The sequence below is a fragment of the Labeo rohita genome, chromosome 19 (genome assembly GCF_022985175.1).
Source record: "Labeo rohita strain BAU-BD-2019 chromosome 19, IGBB_LRoh.1.0, whole genome shotgun sequence".
In the NCBI taxonomy this organism is placed as follows: Eukaryota; Metazoa; Chordata; class Actinopteri; order Cypriniformes; family Cyprinidae; genus Labeo; species Labeo rohita.
In genome coordinates, this window is record NC_066887.1 from 17,216,095 (window position 1) to 17,233,459 (window position 17,365).

The 17,365-nt window shown below is 34.9% G+C and overlaps 1 protein-coding gene across 3 annotated transcripts in view; it reads left to right on the top strand.

The window, feature by feature from the left end:
- The first annotated feature begins 73 nt into the window (after nucleotides 1-73).
- Nucleotides 74-17,365, top strand: part of vps50 (VPS50 EARP/GARPII complex subunit) — a 179,333-nt gene continuing 162,041 nt past the window's right edge. Inside the window, exons 1-5 of one of the 3 annotated variants that reach the window (XM_051137549.1) lie at nucleotides 74-216; nucleotides 1,698-1,766; nucleotides 8,006-8,128; nucleotides 9,624-9,695; nucleotides 16,493-16,546. In XM_051137549.1, coding sequence (XP_050993506.1) covers nucleotides 184-216; nucleotides 1,698-1,766; nucleotides 8,006-8,128; nucleotides 9,624-9,695; nucleotides 16,493-16,546 — 351 coding nt within the window. In that variant the 5' untranslated portion in view covers nucleotides 74-183. Of the gene's footprint in view, nucleotides 217-1,697; nucleotides 1,767-8,005; nucleotides 8,129-9,623; nucleotides 9,696-16,174; nucleotides 16,290-16,492; nucleotides 16,547-17,365 lie in introns of those variants that run through there. The other 2 variants (XM_051137550.1, XM_051137551.1) reach the window with 2 other exon arrangements.

Below are 17,365 nucleotides of genomic sequence, written 5' to 3' on the forward strand. Positions count from 1 at the left end.
GAAAGCAGTATGCTGATATGCTATTCACAGGAACTACATATCCCATGTTGCACTGGCCGCCTGTCACGTGAGTCTTACAGTGAAACATGGCACCTGTCTAGCAGTGCAAGAACTGAATCGCTGTTTGACAGAAAAAGACCCTAGGATACATCGCGTTTACTGCTTAGTGTTTTCAACTATACGATGCAGAAAATCAAGTCTTTGATGGCCCGTCAGGTGGGTTATTTCTCATCTTACCTCAATCTGCTTGTTGATTTCATTGACGAATCCGGAAGCATTTTATTGGGCTAGCCTGCTAGCTAAAATAAAAATAAACAGAAAAACAGCTTATCTTTTCTAGTGCACTGGACATTTACATATGTATCCTAACGCATTTAATCAATGCATTTGGAACAATTAACGGACATATCTGAATGATAAATAAAAAGATAGTGAGCTGTTGGACAATTGCTGAAGATCATAATTCATACTTCATCATGCTGAGATGTACTTAATCAATGAAGAAACTCCCTTTTAAACCTGTTATAAATAGACTAAAGGCAGGCAATGTGTTGTTAACCATTATTTTTGTCGTTGGGCAATATAGTCCTCTGTATTGCCAGGTGGGTTATTGCACAATATTGTTATTTGTCAAAATACGAGTTATACACTCATTTCGTGGGTTGACGTTTTAAGACATTTTTGTTTTTTGTTTGTTTTTTGGGGTGTGATCTTTTAAAAGTTAATCTCTCACAGTGTAAATTGGCACCCCCGCCAAATGTGTTGTTTCATATAAACCTATAGTACAATGCAGTAGTAGTGTCGATTAATCACTGTTTTATATTTTCGATATTTTAAAGAACCTAAAAAAAAAGTGCACGAGCTGTTGCTATGGTTACATCTGCAAGGGAACGCGATTTTTTTCTTATTCTCGAAAGAGTCTGTTTTCAGCAAGGGAAGAATACGCCCTCTCTACTTGCTTGTAATCTAACTTTTGTGGTTGCTAAAACATTTGAACCCCTAATTGTAACATAATCTGCTCAAATGTAAAACGAATGTATTCCCTAGTAGTGGGTTACAACCAGGGGTCTGGGGACCCCCAGGGGGCAGCAAGGGAGTGCTATGGGATCTGTGTAAAAGTTTAAAGAAATAATGCTGTAAACTATAGAAATAAATAATTTAGGATTAAATTGATTAAAAAATCATTATAATTAATGCTTTTTTAAAATTGACGTTAAAATTGAAAATACATCTTACAGTATTATAGCAAAATAAAATAAAAGTAATATTTTTACACACATTTATAACAGAGAAATATATATATATATATACACACACATGCATGCATGCCTACACACTGCTGTTCAAAAGTTTGGGATCAGTCCAATTTTTTTGTATTTATTTAATCAAAAATGCAGAAAAAAAAAGTAATATTGTGAAATATTATCAAAGCTGGAAACAGCTGCTTTTGGATCCTGTGATACTTTTTTCAGGATTCTTTGTTTAATAAAACGTTAAAAAGAGCAGCATTTATTTAAAATAGAAATAATAAATTGGGACTTTATACTGTATATTGGGCCTCTGGCATTAGGAAAGTCATGTTTGGAGGTCTGATACATCTGAAAGATTGCAAACCCCTGGTTTAAGGATCCCAACATGCCCATCCCCAAATATTGCTGCTTAATATTAATAGTTTACTGTTTATTTTTCTCTGCCAGGGTCTGAAGAGTCCTCAGGAGAGTGTGGTTGACATGAGCCCTGTGGAGAGCTTCAGGACCCCCAGCAAGGTGACTAATGTATTAATTTATGTTCTCAAACCAAATCTGTACTGTTTCTGCCTTAAAATTTCAAGGATGTCATGTAGATTTTTTTTTATGCAACTTAGCACTCGCTTGAAGGTTGTCAAATGTTTTTATTGGCTAAATGAATCAATCCTCCTCATATAATACAGTCTAGGTCTGGATTACATGATAACTACAGTGATGTTTTTTCTGTGAAATTTTATGATGTGTCTGACTTGAAAACAGAAATGTGTCTTATGTTGAATTTAGTGAAATGTCATTTTAGCTATAAAACACACAATCAGACATGCCTTTATATTCACATGTCACATGTTTCTGAAATATTTAGAAATAAATTAGAGAGTATAAAAAGTCAATCCAACTTTAACTGAGCCTTTAACTGGGCACTGGGTGGTATTATGACCTTAATTCAGTGAGCTATGTAAGTTGTTCATGGTCCAGTGCATTGGTTCTAGCGCTACCTCACAGGTCCATTAAATCAGCAGGACCGTTTGTTATTAGGCCTCTTTCAGATGTTCTGTCTGCAGGTTTCTAAAGTAATTTTAGTGCTGGATGGACCCTGCTGACGCTTTTTACTTTTATTTTAATCCCTGCTTATTGCAGACATAAATAACCCAAATCAAGGAGACTCATTCCCACCGGCGGAGAGTGTTTGTTGCTATTCTGTATCATTTTTTATGTTACAAGCACTTCAGAACCATCTGGCCAGGATCCCCAGTGGGATTTGTTTCAGCACTTTTAAAAAATTTTCCTGAAACGACTGAGGTGGTGAGAAAGTGTTTGATCATTGAAACGAACTATCTGTCCATACCGTGTACAGGAAATTGATGGATTAGCCCTTTCAAATGGCAACCAAGTGCTTCTGTGCCATTAATGAGGACATTGTGCAGGAAAAATTGCTTTTGTTATAAAGTCTTTGTCTGCAAATGATCATTAAAGTTAAAGGGATAGTTCACCTGAAAATGAAAATTCTGTTATTAATTACTCACCCTCATGTCGTTCCAAACCCGTAAGCCCTTCATTCATCTTCAGAGCACAAATTATAATATTTTTGATGAAATCTGAGAGCTTTCTGACCTTGCATAGACAGCAACGCATCTGACACGTTCAAGGCCCAGAAAGGTAGTAAGCACGTCGGTTAAACAGTCCATGTGACATAAGTGGTTCAACCTTAATTTTATGAAGCTACTTTATAAATCTTAATTTTACGCTCAACGTGTCAGTTGCATTGCTCTCAGATTTCATCAAAAATATCTTTGTTTTCCAAAGATGAACAAGGTCTTATGGGTTTGGAACAACATGAGAGTGAGTAATAAATGACAGAATTTTCATTTTTGGGTGAACTGTCCCTTTAAATTTTAAAACATGAGAAGAGATGACATTTTTTGTGTGTTCCAGGCAGTGAGTTTTATTTAGTGTGTTTGAATTTGTCAGATAAAACAAATGAGGTTCAAGTATCACTTTTATATTGTGATTTAAACCATGTGCTTTATATTGTCACAAGCCAACTGGCCAATCACTTTTTCATTTTCTAAGGCCAGCTATTACTCTAATTTAGCTCTTGGCTAGTGTTCATTTTGGGGCTTGTGTACTAGACAAATGTTCTGTCATTTCCGCTGTATGGCTTTGTGATTTGCACTGCAGAAGTTTTGTCATTTTACCTTGTCAAACGTCAAATAACAAGATGAATATTAAATATGGAAAATATTCTTTTGGGATGTTTTGTGTCTCCAGAACTCCTGAAAGGACCCAATTTTCTTGCACGGTCTCATGTGTCCTCTGGATGGCACTATAAGCTCATAACTAAGATATTATTGAATGCCTCTTAAAAAATTAATGAATGTTTATACGGTTTATTTACATCATTAGATTAATGTTGTCATTGCCCACATCATATTATGCAGAACGTACATTGTAATATGTAATATATTTTATTAATAAGATGACTAATTCTTAAGCGTGGGTTTGTTTTTGGAGGCTACAACCACGTAAATTCATCAGCAACTTTTCTGTTTTCTCTCCCTCCTATATGATGCATATTGCAGCCTGAAAGAATTAGATTATTTTTAATGCAGTCTGTTATTTTTAAAGATCTCACAAATTATTACATAGTATTGCGAGTCTGGTTCACTCAGTCAGCAGCAGCTGTCCATCTATTCTTTCTCATCTCAGTCCTTGTGAACAATATGCTCATTGTTATTTTTAATCTAATTCTAAATCAGATTCTCTCCTGTTTTTGATCAGTATTATTCAGTAACACTTCAGTTCACTCATCCTAAGCTTTGATTGATGTATAGCACATCGAGTCACACTTTTATGTGCAAATAGGCTCACGTTCGTCTCCGTCTGCGCACAGGGAATAAAAGGACGAGAGGTGTTAATTTTGGTAAACATTGGCGGTCTACATGGGATGGAAAGATAATTGAACAAAGGCTTGGCGATCATTTTAATTAGAGTGGCAGAGTTTTTGCTTTATTTTTCGAGTGACCGTTTGGGTGGGAAATGATTGATGTTTTCTGTCTCCTCCAATCGAATCGTGGACTTCGCTCACACCTAATTTGTTGCAGTACTTTACATTCTCACCTAATTTGTTGCTATTTAAGAAAGCTGATTAAAGGGGCTGTTACCTGTACTTTTTCATTTCATTGACTTCCTTTCATATGCATACAAATGTTGGAGACCAGAAACGGAAACTCTTGTAAGGAAGTTTTGCGTTTTGCTGCATTACGGGATTCATATCACAAATTCATATCACGTGAAGATGTGTGACCAATAGAAGATTGATATGTAATAGCGTGACCTCCTAGCTGAATGAAAAGAACGCAAGCCTTTTATGTTCTTTGCATTATAAGTGCAGTGCTATTGTTGATTTTTTTTTTTTTAATAAGTAAAAAAAAATGGGGGAAGAAAGTAATAAAGGAACACAAACTTTAAAGCTTCACAATTGCAGTTTTGCAGGAAAGTGGAGTGAATTTAAAAGTAACAAGTGTAATAAACTACCAGTCAAAAGTTTTTGAACAGTAAGATTTTTAATGTTTTAAATGCAAGCCTGCATTTATTTGATCCAAAGTACAGCAAAAAAAAAATGTGAAATATTTTTACTGTTTAAAATAACTGTTTTCTATTTAAATATATTTCAAAATGTAATTTATTACTGTGATCAAATCAAAATTTTCAGCAACATTACACCTGATCCTTCAGAAATCATTCTAATATGCTGATTTGCTGTTCAAGAAACATTTATTAAATTACTCAATTTACTGTTTAAATATTAATAATATTATTAATATTTAAACAGTAAATTGAGTTTTTTTTTCAGGATTCTTTGATGAATAGAAAGATCCAAAGATCAGCATTTATCTGAAATAAGCTTTTTATACACTATATTATTCAAAAGCTTAGAGTCAGTATCATTTTTTGGGGGGTGGGGGAAGAAATTATAGAAATTAATACTTTCATTTAGCAGGGATGTTTTAACTGAATGATTGTGATGATAAAAACATTTATAATGTTACAAAAAATTCTATTTCTGATAAATGTAGTTCTTCTGAAGAGTAACCTAAAAATTTCTGCTCAGCTGTTTTCAACATAACAATAATGGTAAATGTTTTTTGAGCAGCAAATCAGAATATTAGAATGATTTCTGAAGGATCATGTGACTGGAGTGATGATGTTAAAAATTCAGCTTTGAAATGACAGGAATAAATGATATTTTAAAATATATTTCAAATAGAAAATGGTAAAAATATTTCAAAATTACTCTTTTAGCTGTACTTCGGATCAAATAAATGCAGGCTTGGTGAGCAGAAAAGACTTCTTTAAAAACATTACAAATCTTACTGTTCAAAAACTTTTTAATGATAGTGTAAGTGAAGCATTTAGTAGAAAAGTAGGCCTTTTTTATCGAGCATGTGGTAGAAAGTTGCAAAATCAATCAATCTGAGAAGTTGTTTTTTACTAGTACTCGAGTTACTTATGTTCATACCTAGATTTCAGTAAAGAAAATGTAATAAACGCCACATAGTTTATAGTTTTTGCATAAACTGTTTTACAGAAACACCCATTGAAAAAAAAAAAAAAAGTTAGACCTATATCTGTGAAACTGTATTTTTAGGACAAATTATGGTCTTTCACTTTTGGCCTTTCAGGATGTTATGCAGCTTTTAGTAAATCAATAAATCAAATTTGACCCAGAAATATGTGACATTTTTTAAGATTTAGCCCCTTACACATTCTGTTCCGCAACCCCCTGGGAACGATCTCTCCCACAGAGTGGATATTTTCCCTGTCAAGCAGGGTGCACACACACACATTCACATGCCCACACACTCCAAGACTATATAAATATATATGTAATCCCCGAGGTGGAAAAAAAAGGCCTAATAAAACCACTGCAGCACTTACTTAAACACCTGTAGTACTGTTTGCTATAACAAGGGTGAAATGGATTTTCTGTGATTATATGTGAAAATTATTTTATACTAAACTCTGATGTATACTGTTCTACAGAAGTAGATATGAAATAAGTTATTTTCAAGTGCAAAATTAGTAACAGTGATTAGTAAATGAGAAAAACTTTGGAGTAGTTGATATATTGAACTATCCCTTTAATGTTTTAATTTTTATTATTAGTTTTTTTTTTAATGAAATGATACTCTAAATAAGAAACCAAATCTGCCAGCAGATGGCGGTAAATGTCTTTGAGTCATTCATTCATTCATTTGATTCGTTCAAACAGCTGATTCCTTCAGGAATAAATTAAATGACTCTTTTTATGAATGGGCCTTTGAGTCACTGGTTCACAAGATTCGTTCAAAACGCGGATTCATTCAGAAACTAAACATTGTTTTGTTGCTCTGAGACACGTAACAATTCTGCTATGGCTTCAAAGGTAATATGTTCTCTGCAAAATTGATCAAATACATATAATATTGTGTTAAAAATAACACAATATCAACTTCTTATTTACTGAACTCTTGTATAAAATCACATTTAAGCACGTGAAGAGTGGGGCAAAACATTTTTTACACCAATATCATGAATTTTAGGGCATAACTGCATTAATGGAGTTGTTGCCCTGCATCATATTTGTCAGCAGTCAACTATATGAAATATAAGATGATGTACGGGTCTGGGGGCGGGGCTAGTGCGTTAACTGCGTTAAAATATTTTAACCACATTATTTTTTCATAACTAATTAAGTTAACGCATTAAACTGACAGCCCTAAAAATTACTTTAAGTGACAGAAAAGTTTCCCCAATTAAAGAATTAGTTCATTTTGTTCATTTTGTCACCGTTTACAAGCACACTTTATAATGTATTTATGACCCCAAGGTCATTAATTAAATTAGATAAAAAGCCTCAAAAGTCCGGATTTAATTTCAAGGTGTCTTTAGGGCCTAATGGTAACCAGTGAGCCCCAGGATTTTGCCTTTTGTTCTTGCTGCGCGTGTACCAGCGGAGAATGACTCATACCACCCCACCCCCATGCGGATGCTGATGCTGGTGCTGTCCCTCAACGAGTTCACCCACGCTCCCTCACACACTACTGCCTACATCAGACTGCACGGCGTACACGCCGCATCATGTGTCTTTGAGGAGATTGAAAGAAAGGCTTTCAGGCCAAAATCATTCCTTGGCTTCTATCTCAATGACATCAAATTGCAGCCTGTATAGGAAGATCCATCATATATTACCAAGTGTCCAACTCTGAGTTCTTTCAGTAGTGTCAAACATGAATAAGTGGTTTATTGATTTGGATCGCTTTCTGTGAATTTGGCTGATGGCTGTAATTAAAGAGTTTTTAAACGTTGCCTCCACATCTGTTCTTGTAATTCAGTATGACTTAGTAGGTTTATCTCGGTCTTGGTCACGAAGCTGTTTTAACCACATTGCATCACGTCATGTGAATCATGTGTAATGAGCCTCTCAGCACCCCTCTTCAAAGAAAAGAGGACGACTTTGTTTCTTTCTTCAAGTCGTTTTGAGTGAAATTGATGCTCCTGTGCTGATCCTCATTAAGGTTCATGAAGGGTGTTCCTCAGGGATGGGTGCTAAGACCACTTAATCTTTGCACTCGGCTTGGCTATGAGCCAGACGTGAGAAGTAATCGATGTTCAAACCCCGTTTTTAGGTGCGCGGCAAGCTTCCCCATGACGGTGTCCCAGAAGTAGTGAGATTTCCCTGTCAATAATCATTCTCATTTCTCTTTTTCTCCCCACAGGAGGAGCTGCGGGAATTGAGAGAACAACCCACGGATCCACAGGCAGAACAGGAAATCATTGATAGTATAGAGGAAGTGTACTTCTCCAGTGATTCCTTTGACATGGTGCAATACGAGCTTGAGGTGTGTGTTTGAGAAAGTCATAATGTGTTCTTATTATCTTACATGTCAACTTATATGCTAGTAATATGAATGCTTATAAGCAACTAGTTAATAGTGAAAATTGGTTCCTAAATTAAAGTGTTGCTTTTTTTTTTAGTTGTAGAAGATTTCTTTTAGAAACGTTAAAAAGGATGCCAAACTTTTGTGTCTTTTGTGTGTGTGTGTCAAAAGTTTACATACACCTTACAGAATCTGCAAAATGTTAATTATTTTACCAAAATAAGTAGGAACATACAAAATACATGTTATTTTTTTATTTAGTACTGACCTGAATAAGATATTTTACATAAAAGATGTTTACATATAGTCAACAAGGAAAAAAAAAAAATAGTTGAGTTTATAAAAACCCATTCAAAAGTTAAAATATGCTTAATTCTTAATACTGTGTTGTTACCTGAATGATCCACAGCTGTGTTTTTTTTAGTTAGTGATTGTTGTTCATGAGTCCCTTGTTTGTCCTGAGCAGTTAAACTGCCTGCAGAAAAATCCTTCAGGTCCCACAAATTCTTTGGTTTTTCAGCATCTTTGTGTGTTTGAAGATTTTGAGATCCATCTTTTCACAATGAGGACAACTGAGGGACTCACATGCAACTATTGCAGAAGGTTCAAATGCTCACTGATGCTCCAGAAGGAAAAACAATGTACACAAAGCCATGAAAGCCAGAAAAGCCAAAAAAACACAGAATTTGTGGGACCTGAAGGATTTTTCTAAAAAACAGTGGGCAGTTTAACTAACTCATGAACAACTATCACTAAACAGAAAAACACAGCTGTGGATCATTCAGGTAACAACACAGTATTAAGAATCAAGTGTATGTAAACCTTTGAACGGGGTCATTTTTATAAATTCAACTATTATTTACTCTTGTGGACTAATCAGGTCAGTGCTAAATAAAATGTAACATGCATTTTATATGATCCCTCTTATTTTGGTAAAATATTTAACATTTTGCTGATTCTACACTTCAGCTGTGCGTGTGTTTGAAAACTAGATATATATATACTTACACTACAGCCAGGGGTCTTTGCACAGGTTGCAGCCAACACCGATTGATGGATTATTCACATACTGCAAATGTGAAATCTCATTAGATGTGGTGGTGTTTTGCAAAATTTGCATGGAATAAGAATTTTAGCCAAGAGGAAAGCATCTACTCTTATTTGAGTCCGGGCTTCTGAGTTTTCGTTGTTTCTCTGTTTGGGCAAAGGGCATTGGGTCTTACTTGTTTATTCCTCTGTAATGAAATTGGGACTTCATCCCAAGTAAAAGTTTGTTCGAGCTTTTCAGCTGCTGTCGTTTAGAGAGTTTTTCAGAGCTGGAGATGATTTGGCCGTGACTGTGTGAGGACTATCTGTCACATTGTTAAAACTTGTGAACTTAAATATAGTACCATTAGAATAAAAGAAATTCTCAAATTTAAATTTTTTTCTGTATTTGTGCATGTTTGCTCAACAGAAACTCCCTCCGGATTTGAACCTTCTGGAGCTTGAGGAATACAGAGATAAGCTGAAGAGACAACAAGCAGCCGTAAGTAAAACATTTAGAGTAGTCTTTAAAAGAAACATTACTTCACTCCTCAAAGGCTGTTTGCTATGGAAATTGTGAGACATGAACTCGCAATTGTGAGTCACAAAGTCAGAACTCGCAAATCTGACTTTTTTCTCAGAATTGCATGATATGAACTCGCAGTTGCATGTTATAAAGTACATAAACTCAATTTTGAGAAATAAACTCACAATTCTGCAATTGTACATTTTTTTTTTTTTTGTTGTTTTTTTTTTTTTTTTTTTACAGAACTGCGAATTTATTGCTTGCAATTCTGACTTTATAACACACAATTGGGAATTAAGTCATAATTTTGAGATATAAACTCGCAATTCTGAGAACATATCAGTCTTTTTTTTTCCCCTCAAAGTTGGACTTTATAACTCGCAATTGACACGACGCAAACAGCTTGATTGACAGGCGATCTGACCAATCATAACGCCAAATCTGACATTTTGTTGACCAAACAAATCAAACAAATCAGACAGGATAGTAGATTAACTGTGGTGGACTTAAACTTGAAGAAATAGTGTTTTGACATCTTTCTGTGATTAAAATACAATACGTTCTGATGGTCATTCGTGTTTATTTTGTGCTTTAAGTAAATTAGATCGGTTCATTTTAATTGATCTAATAAGACAGTGATCTTTTAAGACACATTAAAGAGCCACAAAACAGTATTTATTGTTTGAATTTCTTAAAAAAAAAATTGCATTTTAAAGCTGAGACCTTGTTTCATACCAGAAGTAAACTGCTCTGTCTTGTCTGTCGGTGTGTTGTCAGTTTCATGTGTGAGAACATGATGTGTAGTGTGAGAGCGGCATTGTTTTTTCGGACATAGCAACAGTAACTAAGGAGGGCAGGTTTTTGCGAAGGGTCAATTGTGAGTTTATATCTCACAATTCTGAGAAAAAACATCAGAATTGCGGGAATACAGTCAGAATTGCAAAAGATAAAATAAACTGCAAGATATAAACTTTTTTTTTCAAAAAATTCCGACTTTTATTTCTCGCAATTTTGAGTTTAAGTAAAGACTTTATAACTGACAAGATCATGCAATTCTGACATTATAACTCACAATTGTGAGTTTATATTACACAATTCTGGGGGGAAAAAAGTCACAATTGTGAGATTTTAAAAAAATTAAATAACCTGTTTTTATTTTTTATTCAGTGGCAGAAATGGGCTTCCATAGTTTGCAGTACCCATCTGTGACATGATATCACTACTAGTTCTGTATCATAACTGATACTTTTGTTTATGGGTTATAGATAGATGAAATGCTTGACTTTGTGACTTGAAATGATGATTTGAATTCAGTTCAGTTAAATTTCCTCTCATAAAAGCTAATCATTAGTATATATCTTTGTTAGACATTGTTAGTAGTGAAGAAGCACAACTTTACTGGACAGTCTTTCTTTGTTTATTTTATTTTATGTGATATTCTCTTTCAAAAAAAAAAAATCTTTATCTCAAAACTTGTTAATCAGACTAAAATCAATAAACAGTACGGTTTTAATGAAACCCTTTAACATGAATTTGAACAGTAATGAAATGAAAGATAAATTAGAACTTTTTCGATGTGGTGAACAGTCTTATTTTTTTGCTGAACTTTGGAAATGGTTTTCAAAAACTTTTGTACTGTCAAAGTTCTCATTTTTAATATTGATAACACTATTGAAAGGAAATGAGGGGACAAAGGTTTATTTTTATTTTATTTTATTTTATTTTATTTTTGCATGTGTTAGACCAAGCAGTTACACTTTTAGAAAAAGACTAGAAAAAGACATAAATACATGTAAATGTCTTCAATTTTATGCTAGATGAAACTGTTAAGGGAATTTTCTGGCATTTCGCAAATTTAAATAATAATAGAAAACAGTGCAACAATATTCGAATCATGTCATATTATAGTTTATTACTTTTTAAAATCATTTATGTCTTTTATGTGGTATTTTAAAAACGATTTAATGTTTTCCATGACTGACAAGTCAAGGGAATTATTAATCCCATACTTTGACCCATTTCCAAGCTTGTCTCAGATCATCCTGCTGCGAACATCACGGTTTTATTAGTGTTTTTACCACTTTCCAGTGCATGGTGTAGCGTGCCTTTCAACGCGTGAGTACATTCTGTCTTGATCCGGGGTGATTCACAGTTCACTGCTGGCTGCAGCCTTAGTTAAAAAAATCATCATTCTCTGTCTTTGTTGTTTCTTGCTTAAGATGCTTGCTTATGCACAGCTGTCCTATCAGCTTTAGGGTGAAAGATGAGGTCCTTGGGATCCTTGGGGGTGCCCAATGACTCAGTCTGACGTTATCTGTTGTGGCCTGCCACGAGTAGACTCTTCGCTGGCAGCGCAGCAGCCCTGGAGTCACTGCAGGGGCCCTGTCCCCAAACGCTGATCCCGGGTCATGACAGACAGCTGCAGGCATCAGAGGAAGGAGTTGTGTGAGGCGAACTTCCTGCTGAATGCCATTAATTCTCACTAAGCACGCTCACATGGTGTGGTATTTTATTCATGATTTATGCTCCTCCAGTGTCATTTACATAAAAGAACGTGGCCTTATTGACAGTAATGATGCGCTTTCTCTCTCAGCCCATCTGAAATGATTTTGGAGATGGCTCTCTCTGGAATGCCCATATGCACAGTCTCTGAATGTGTCGCTGGCAGATGTAGGTTATTGTGGATTCGACGGGTCAGTGGGAGAGAAACCCATCTGGTCTATTGGAGGTGGCAGCGTATTCTTCTGCTAACACACAGTTCTGACACTTCTTTGGCAGGAACTCATCACTGGGCTAATTGCTTGTCTGCGGTGCAAGTGCGTTTCAGAATAAGCCTGTTTCTTTATCTCTTCTGGAGGGCGCAAGGAGGTTTTCAGTGCTGACAACATTCTCAGAAGGCATTTCCCACTAGGATTGGTTGCTGAATTGGGCGTGTTACCTTTTAAGCACTGTTTTTATACAAAAAGAGTTATGGATATGAAAATTGATTGATTTTGAGGTATTAGTTGGGGGCAGTAAGATTTTTTTTTTTTTAAATATATATACTTTTATTCAGTAAGTATGCATTAAAATGATCAAAAGTGACAGTAAAGACATTTGTAACAAAAAAGCTTTTCAAATTAATGCTGTTTTTTTTTTAGAATGTTCATCTGTTCATCAAAATATTCTGAAAATCAGTTTCCACAGAAATATTAAGCAGCACAACTGTTTTAAATATTGATGGTAATATGAAATCTTTCTTGAGAATCAGATCAGAATGTTTTCTGAAGGATCATGCGACGCTACTGCAGAGAATTCAGCATTGCCATCACAGAAATAAATTACATTTTAAAATGTATTCAAATAGAAAACAAATTGTTATTAAATTGTAATATTTTACAGTATTACAGTTTTGACTGTATTTTTGATCAACTAAATGCAGAAAAAGAGACTTATTTTTAAAAAGAAATCATACTAACCCTGTATGATGAAGTGTAAATGGTATTATTATTATTATTATTATTTTTCCTAAATGTCGAGATGTTTTCTGAATCAGTTTGCCTCCCCCAAAACACACTGCTGGTTGCTGCAAGGATGAAGTTACGTGAAAAAAATGTTTGAAATTGACAGTTTTTGCACTTTACTTCTGGAATTTATTCAGTGAATGACTTATGAACAGGAATTTTTTTTTTTTGTTTGTTTGTTTTTTTTAAACTTTGCACAAATTACCCCCATTTCACATAAACATAAACCTTGCAGACTCTGCATAATGTTCATTATGTTACCAAAATAAGAGGGATCATACAAAATGCATGTTATTTTTTGTTTAGTACAGACCTGAATAAGATATTTAACGTAAAAGACATTTTACATACAGTCCACAAGAGAAAATAATAGTTGAATTTATAAAAATGACCCCGTTCAAAAGTTTACATACACTTGATTCTTAATATTGTGTTGTTACCTGAATGATCCACAGCGTTTTTTTTGTTTGTTTGTTTGTTTTATTTTTACGAGTCCCCGGTTTGTCCTGAACAGTTAAACTGCCCGCTGTTCTTCAGAAAAATCCTTCAGGTCCAACATATTTCAGCATTTTTGTGTATTTAAACTCTTTCCAGCGACTGTATGATTTTGAGATCCATCTTTTCACACCGAGGACAACTGAGGGACTCACATGCAACTATTACAGAAGGTTCAAACACTCACTGATGCTTCAGAAGTAAACATTAAGAGCCGGGGTGTGAAAACTTTTGAACAGAATGAAGATGTGTACATTTTTCATATTTTTCCTAAATATCATATTTTTTTTTCAGAAGCTGCAGAAGATACTTGCATGTTTCCCTGACAAAATAAATCAAATTTACCTTGATCTTCAAATTCCAAAAGTTTTCACCCCCCGTCTTGTAATGCACAACATAGAGTTAAGAATCAAGTGTATGTAAACTTTTGAATGCGGTCATTTTAATAAATTCAACTATTATTTTCTCTTGTGGACTATATGTAAACGTCTTTTATGTGGAATATTTTATTCAGGTCAGTACTAAAAAAAACACAACAGGGATTTTGTATGAACCCCTTTTATTTTGGTAAAATAATTAAGATTTTGCAGATTATGCAAGGTGTATGTAAACTTTTGACTGTAACAACACAATATGGCACAAAAGCATCTTAAATGTGTTCTTTTAAATTAGCCTTTTTTTGGTTTGTTGTATGTAGCAATGAATGTCAGTCCATTTATTTGTAATATGAATAAAACCGTATTGACCAGAGCCTAACGGATATCGCATTTACTGCTGGCCTTTGTGTTCACTGTAGCCTAATGGAGTTTTTCTTTTCAGTCCTAATTAAATATATTGCTGTATTAGCTGATTAGATGAATAGGGAGAAGTCTTTGCTTGTAGTCATTAGCTGAAGTGAACAATGTTAACGCTGAATTTTATTAATTAAGTAGTATTCGTTTGTGTCCTTAGGAAAGATTGTCGTAATTGGAAAATAAGGTGGAATTATAAGTTATTCTGAATCTGAACGCAGGTCCTCCCTGCTGTAATTTGGATTTGTAGAACCAGTGGTAGAGAAAATTGCAGGCTGTTTACTGCTCTGGTGCAAGCACTGGTTAATAGATTTCTAATTAGAGTTATTACCCATGCAGGAATCACTCACAGTTGGCTGCCGGAAGGCATACAGAGTCTTGTGCCTCACTGACAGACAGCTTTGCCGTTTGCCATCGTGTTCGGCCTGTCGAAGTCAGAAAAGAGTGAATTGGCAACCTGTTTTTAAAGTCTCTGTCTTTTTAGTTTTTGGAAATAGTGCACCGGAAGGCTCCTCACAGGTTGTTTTCTTATTCTGGCGTCGATCCGTTCTGTGGGGTCTTTTATAAAAATTAATGACCAATAGGTGGAGCAATGAGCTTTGTGAAAATCACAGGCCTTCCTCCTGAGTCGAGGTCTCCTTTGGTCATCATGTGAAAAATGCCTTCAGTCATTCCGTAGGTAAATTGCAGGTTTGCTTGTCGTCAATAACAGTCTTTCGGTTTTTACAGCTGGTGATTTTAATAATCGGTTAGAAAATTGTGGCTTAAATGGGTAGTTCAACCAAAAATGGCAACTCTGTCTTTTACTCACACTCATATCTTTGTAAACCTGTATCAGTGTTATTTTAGTATCATTGTGATGCTGCTTAAATTTTTTATCAGTTTGAATTAGATTTTATTTTTATATTTTAACTGTAGTAAAAGTTGTAGTAATTTTGTTGTATTTTTGTCATTTTTTTGTATGTCTGTATAGTTTATATTCATTTTAATTCAGTTTTAGTTACTTTCTTACATTAATTTAAACAATAAAAATAAGAAATAAGCTGAAATAAATTAAGTTTAAGTTTCTAAATATATATTTTATTTCAGGTAACATTTATTTTATTTGAAGTAACAATTTTTATGTTTTGTATTATTTTTGTTAGCTTAAATAATCCTGACCTGTTTCTTTTTTCTATGGAAACACAAAAGAAAAAATAAATAAATAAAAAATGTGTTTTTGTTTGTTTGCTTGTTTTTTTGGTACAGTGAAAGTCAGGGGGGTCTAATGTAGTTTTGTACCTCATTAATTTTCATTAATGATAATATTTTGTTATTACATTTTTGTATTTTGAACAACATGAGGATGAGTAAATGGTGACAAAATTGTCATTTTTGGGTGAACTATTCCTTTAAGAGCCAAGAGCTGATGCATATGTAAGAGCAAGTTGAGGTGCTCTTGAAAATGTCTCTTTCAGTTGTGTTTATCACACATACACACACAAAACCCAGCGCTCTCCTGCCAGTCGGTCTCAGCTTTTCGCACAGTGAGATTTGCTAACATACGCCGCTGCTCAGCTGAGTCTGCCATCTGTTCAGCTCTCACCGACACGCCAACACTTCACATCCGTCCCGCCCTTTCGTTCCTGACAGCCCCACCATGTGACGCACATATCGATCGGAGCGTGCCACAGTTTGCCTTATATTTATGCCTTGACCTTCCATGGAGCCATTATTACCCACTGAATGTTTTAGTGCACCAAGAAAACATTTATTATGTTGTTACAGAGTCATTGTTGCAGGTGTGGAAGACACGAAAAGCCTAATATAGACTTCAATTCGATTTTAGAGTCTCAAGTTGTTCTTTTTTACTACTTTTAAAGCCTCAGCTAATGGCACAAATGATTAAAACAAGGTGTTAAATGCACAAACAGATTATGTAGTCTTGTAAAGCTTGGACATGTTGAACAGATGTTAACCTTTAGCTTGTGTTCTCATCTTACAGGTATCAAAAAGAGTGGCAGACCTCATTTTGGAGAAACAGCCTTCGTATGTTAAGGTAAGCAGTCTCACATCTGGGAAAATTGGGTCTGCAGGATAAATTCAATCAACACATAAGTGCCAGCTTGTTCCATTTTCATCAAGATCAGGGAAGCAATTTGAGATTTACAGTATTTATGATAGTTTTTTGTGATAATCAGCATTATATTTAGTAGAGGTCAACCGATGTATTGGTTTTGCCGATTAATCGGCACTGATGGTTAATTGGCGGAACTATCGGTTATCTACAAAAATCCATGCCAATAGTTTTTTCTGGGTTTGGTCCGTTGCTGGAGCAGCTGAGAAGGTCGTCATTATATAGTAAAGTCCCTATTGTCTTTGTTATACGGCACGAGAGCGGCTTCTTGTGGCGTAAATTACTGATAGCACATGCCGTTTGTTTAGACACGTGGCACCGCGTGCTGCACAGAGCGGGACACTTAAAAGGCAGACACAAAACGGGTGTACAGTATACTGTAGTGCTTGATTTCATGTCATTACTAAGCGATACATTTGTTGACTAGATGCTGCATTAGTGGAGAAAGGACAGCAGTATACTTTTGCCTGTTTGGTGATCAAATAAAGTCTTGTAGACCGCCGCTTGAATTAAACACGACGCATCCAGTGTGTGTGATACCGGATAGCTGCGATTTCTTCTAGACGTGGCGTGCACTTTTGCCCATTGTGAGACTAACATATTTTTATATTTTGATTAGATAACCTCAAATGTTGTAGAATAAAAGCAGTTAAATTGTGAAAGTACACAATATCCATATGTATGCAATTTCAATACTGTGGCCTTTGTGTATATATTTAAAGATGGCCATCTTTAGCTTGA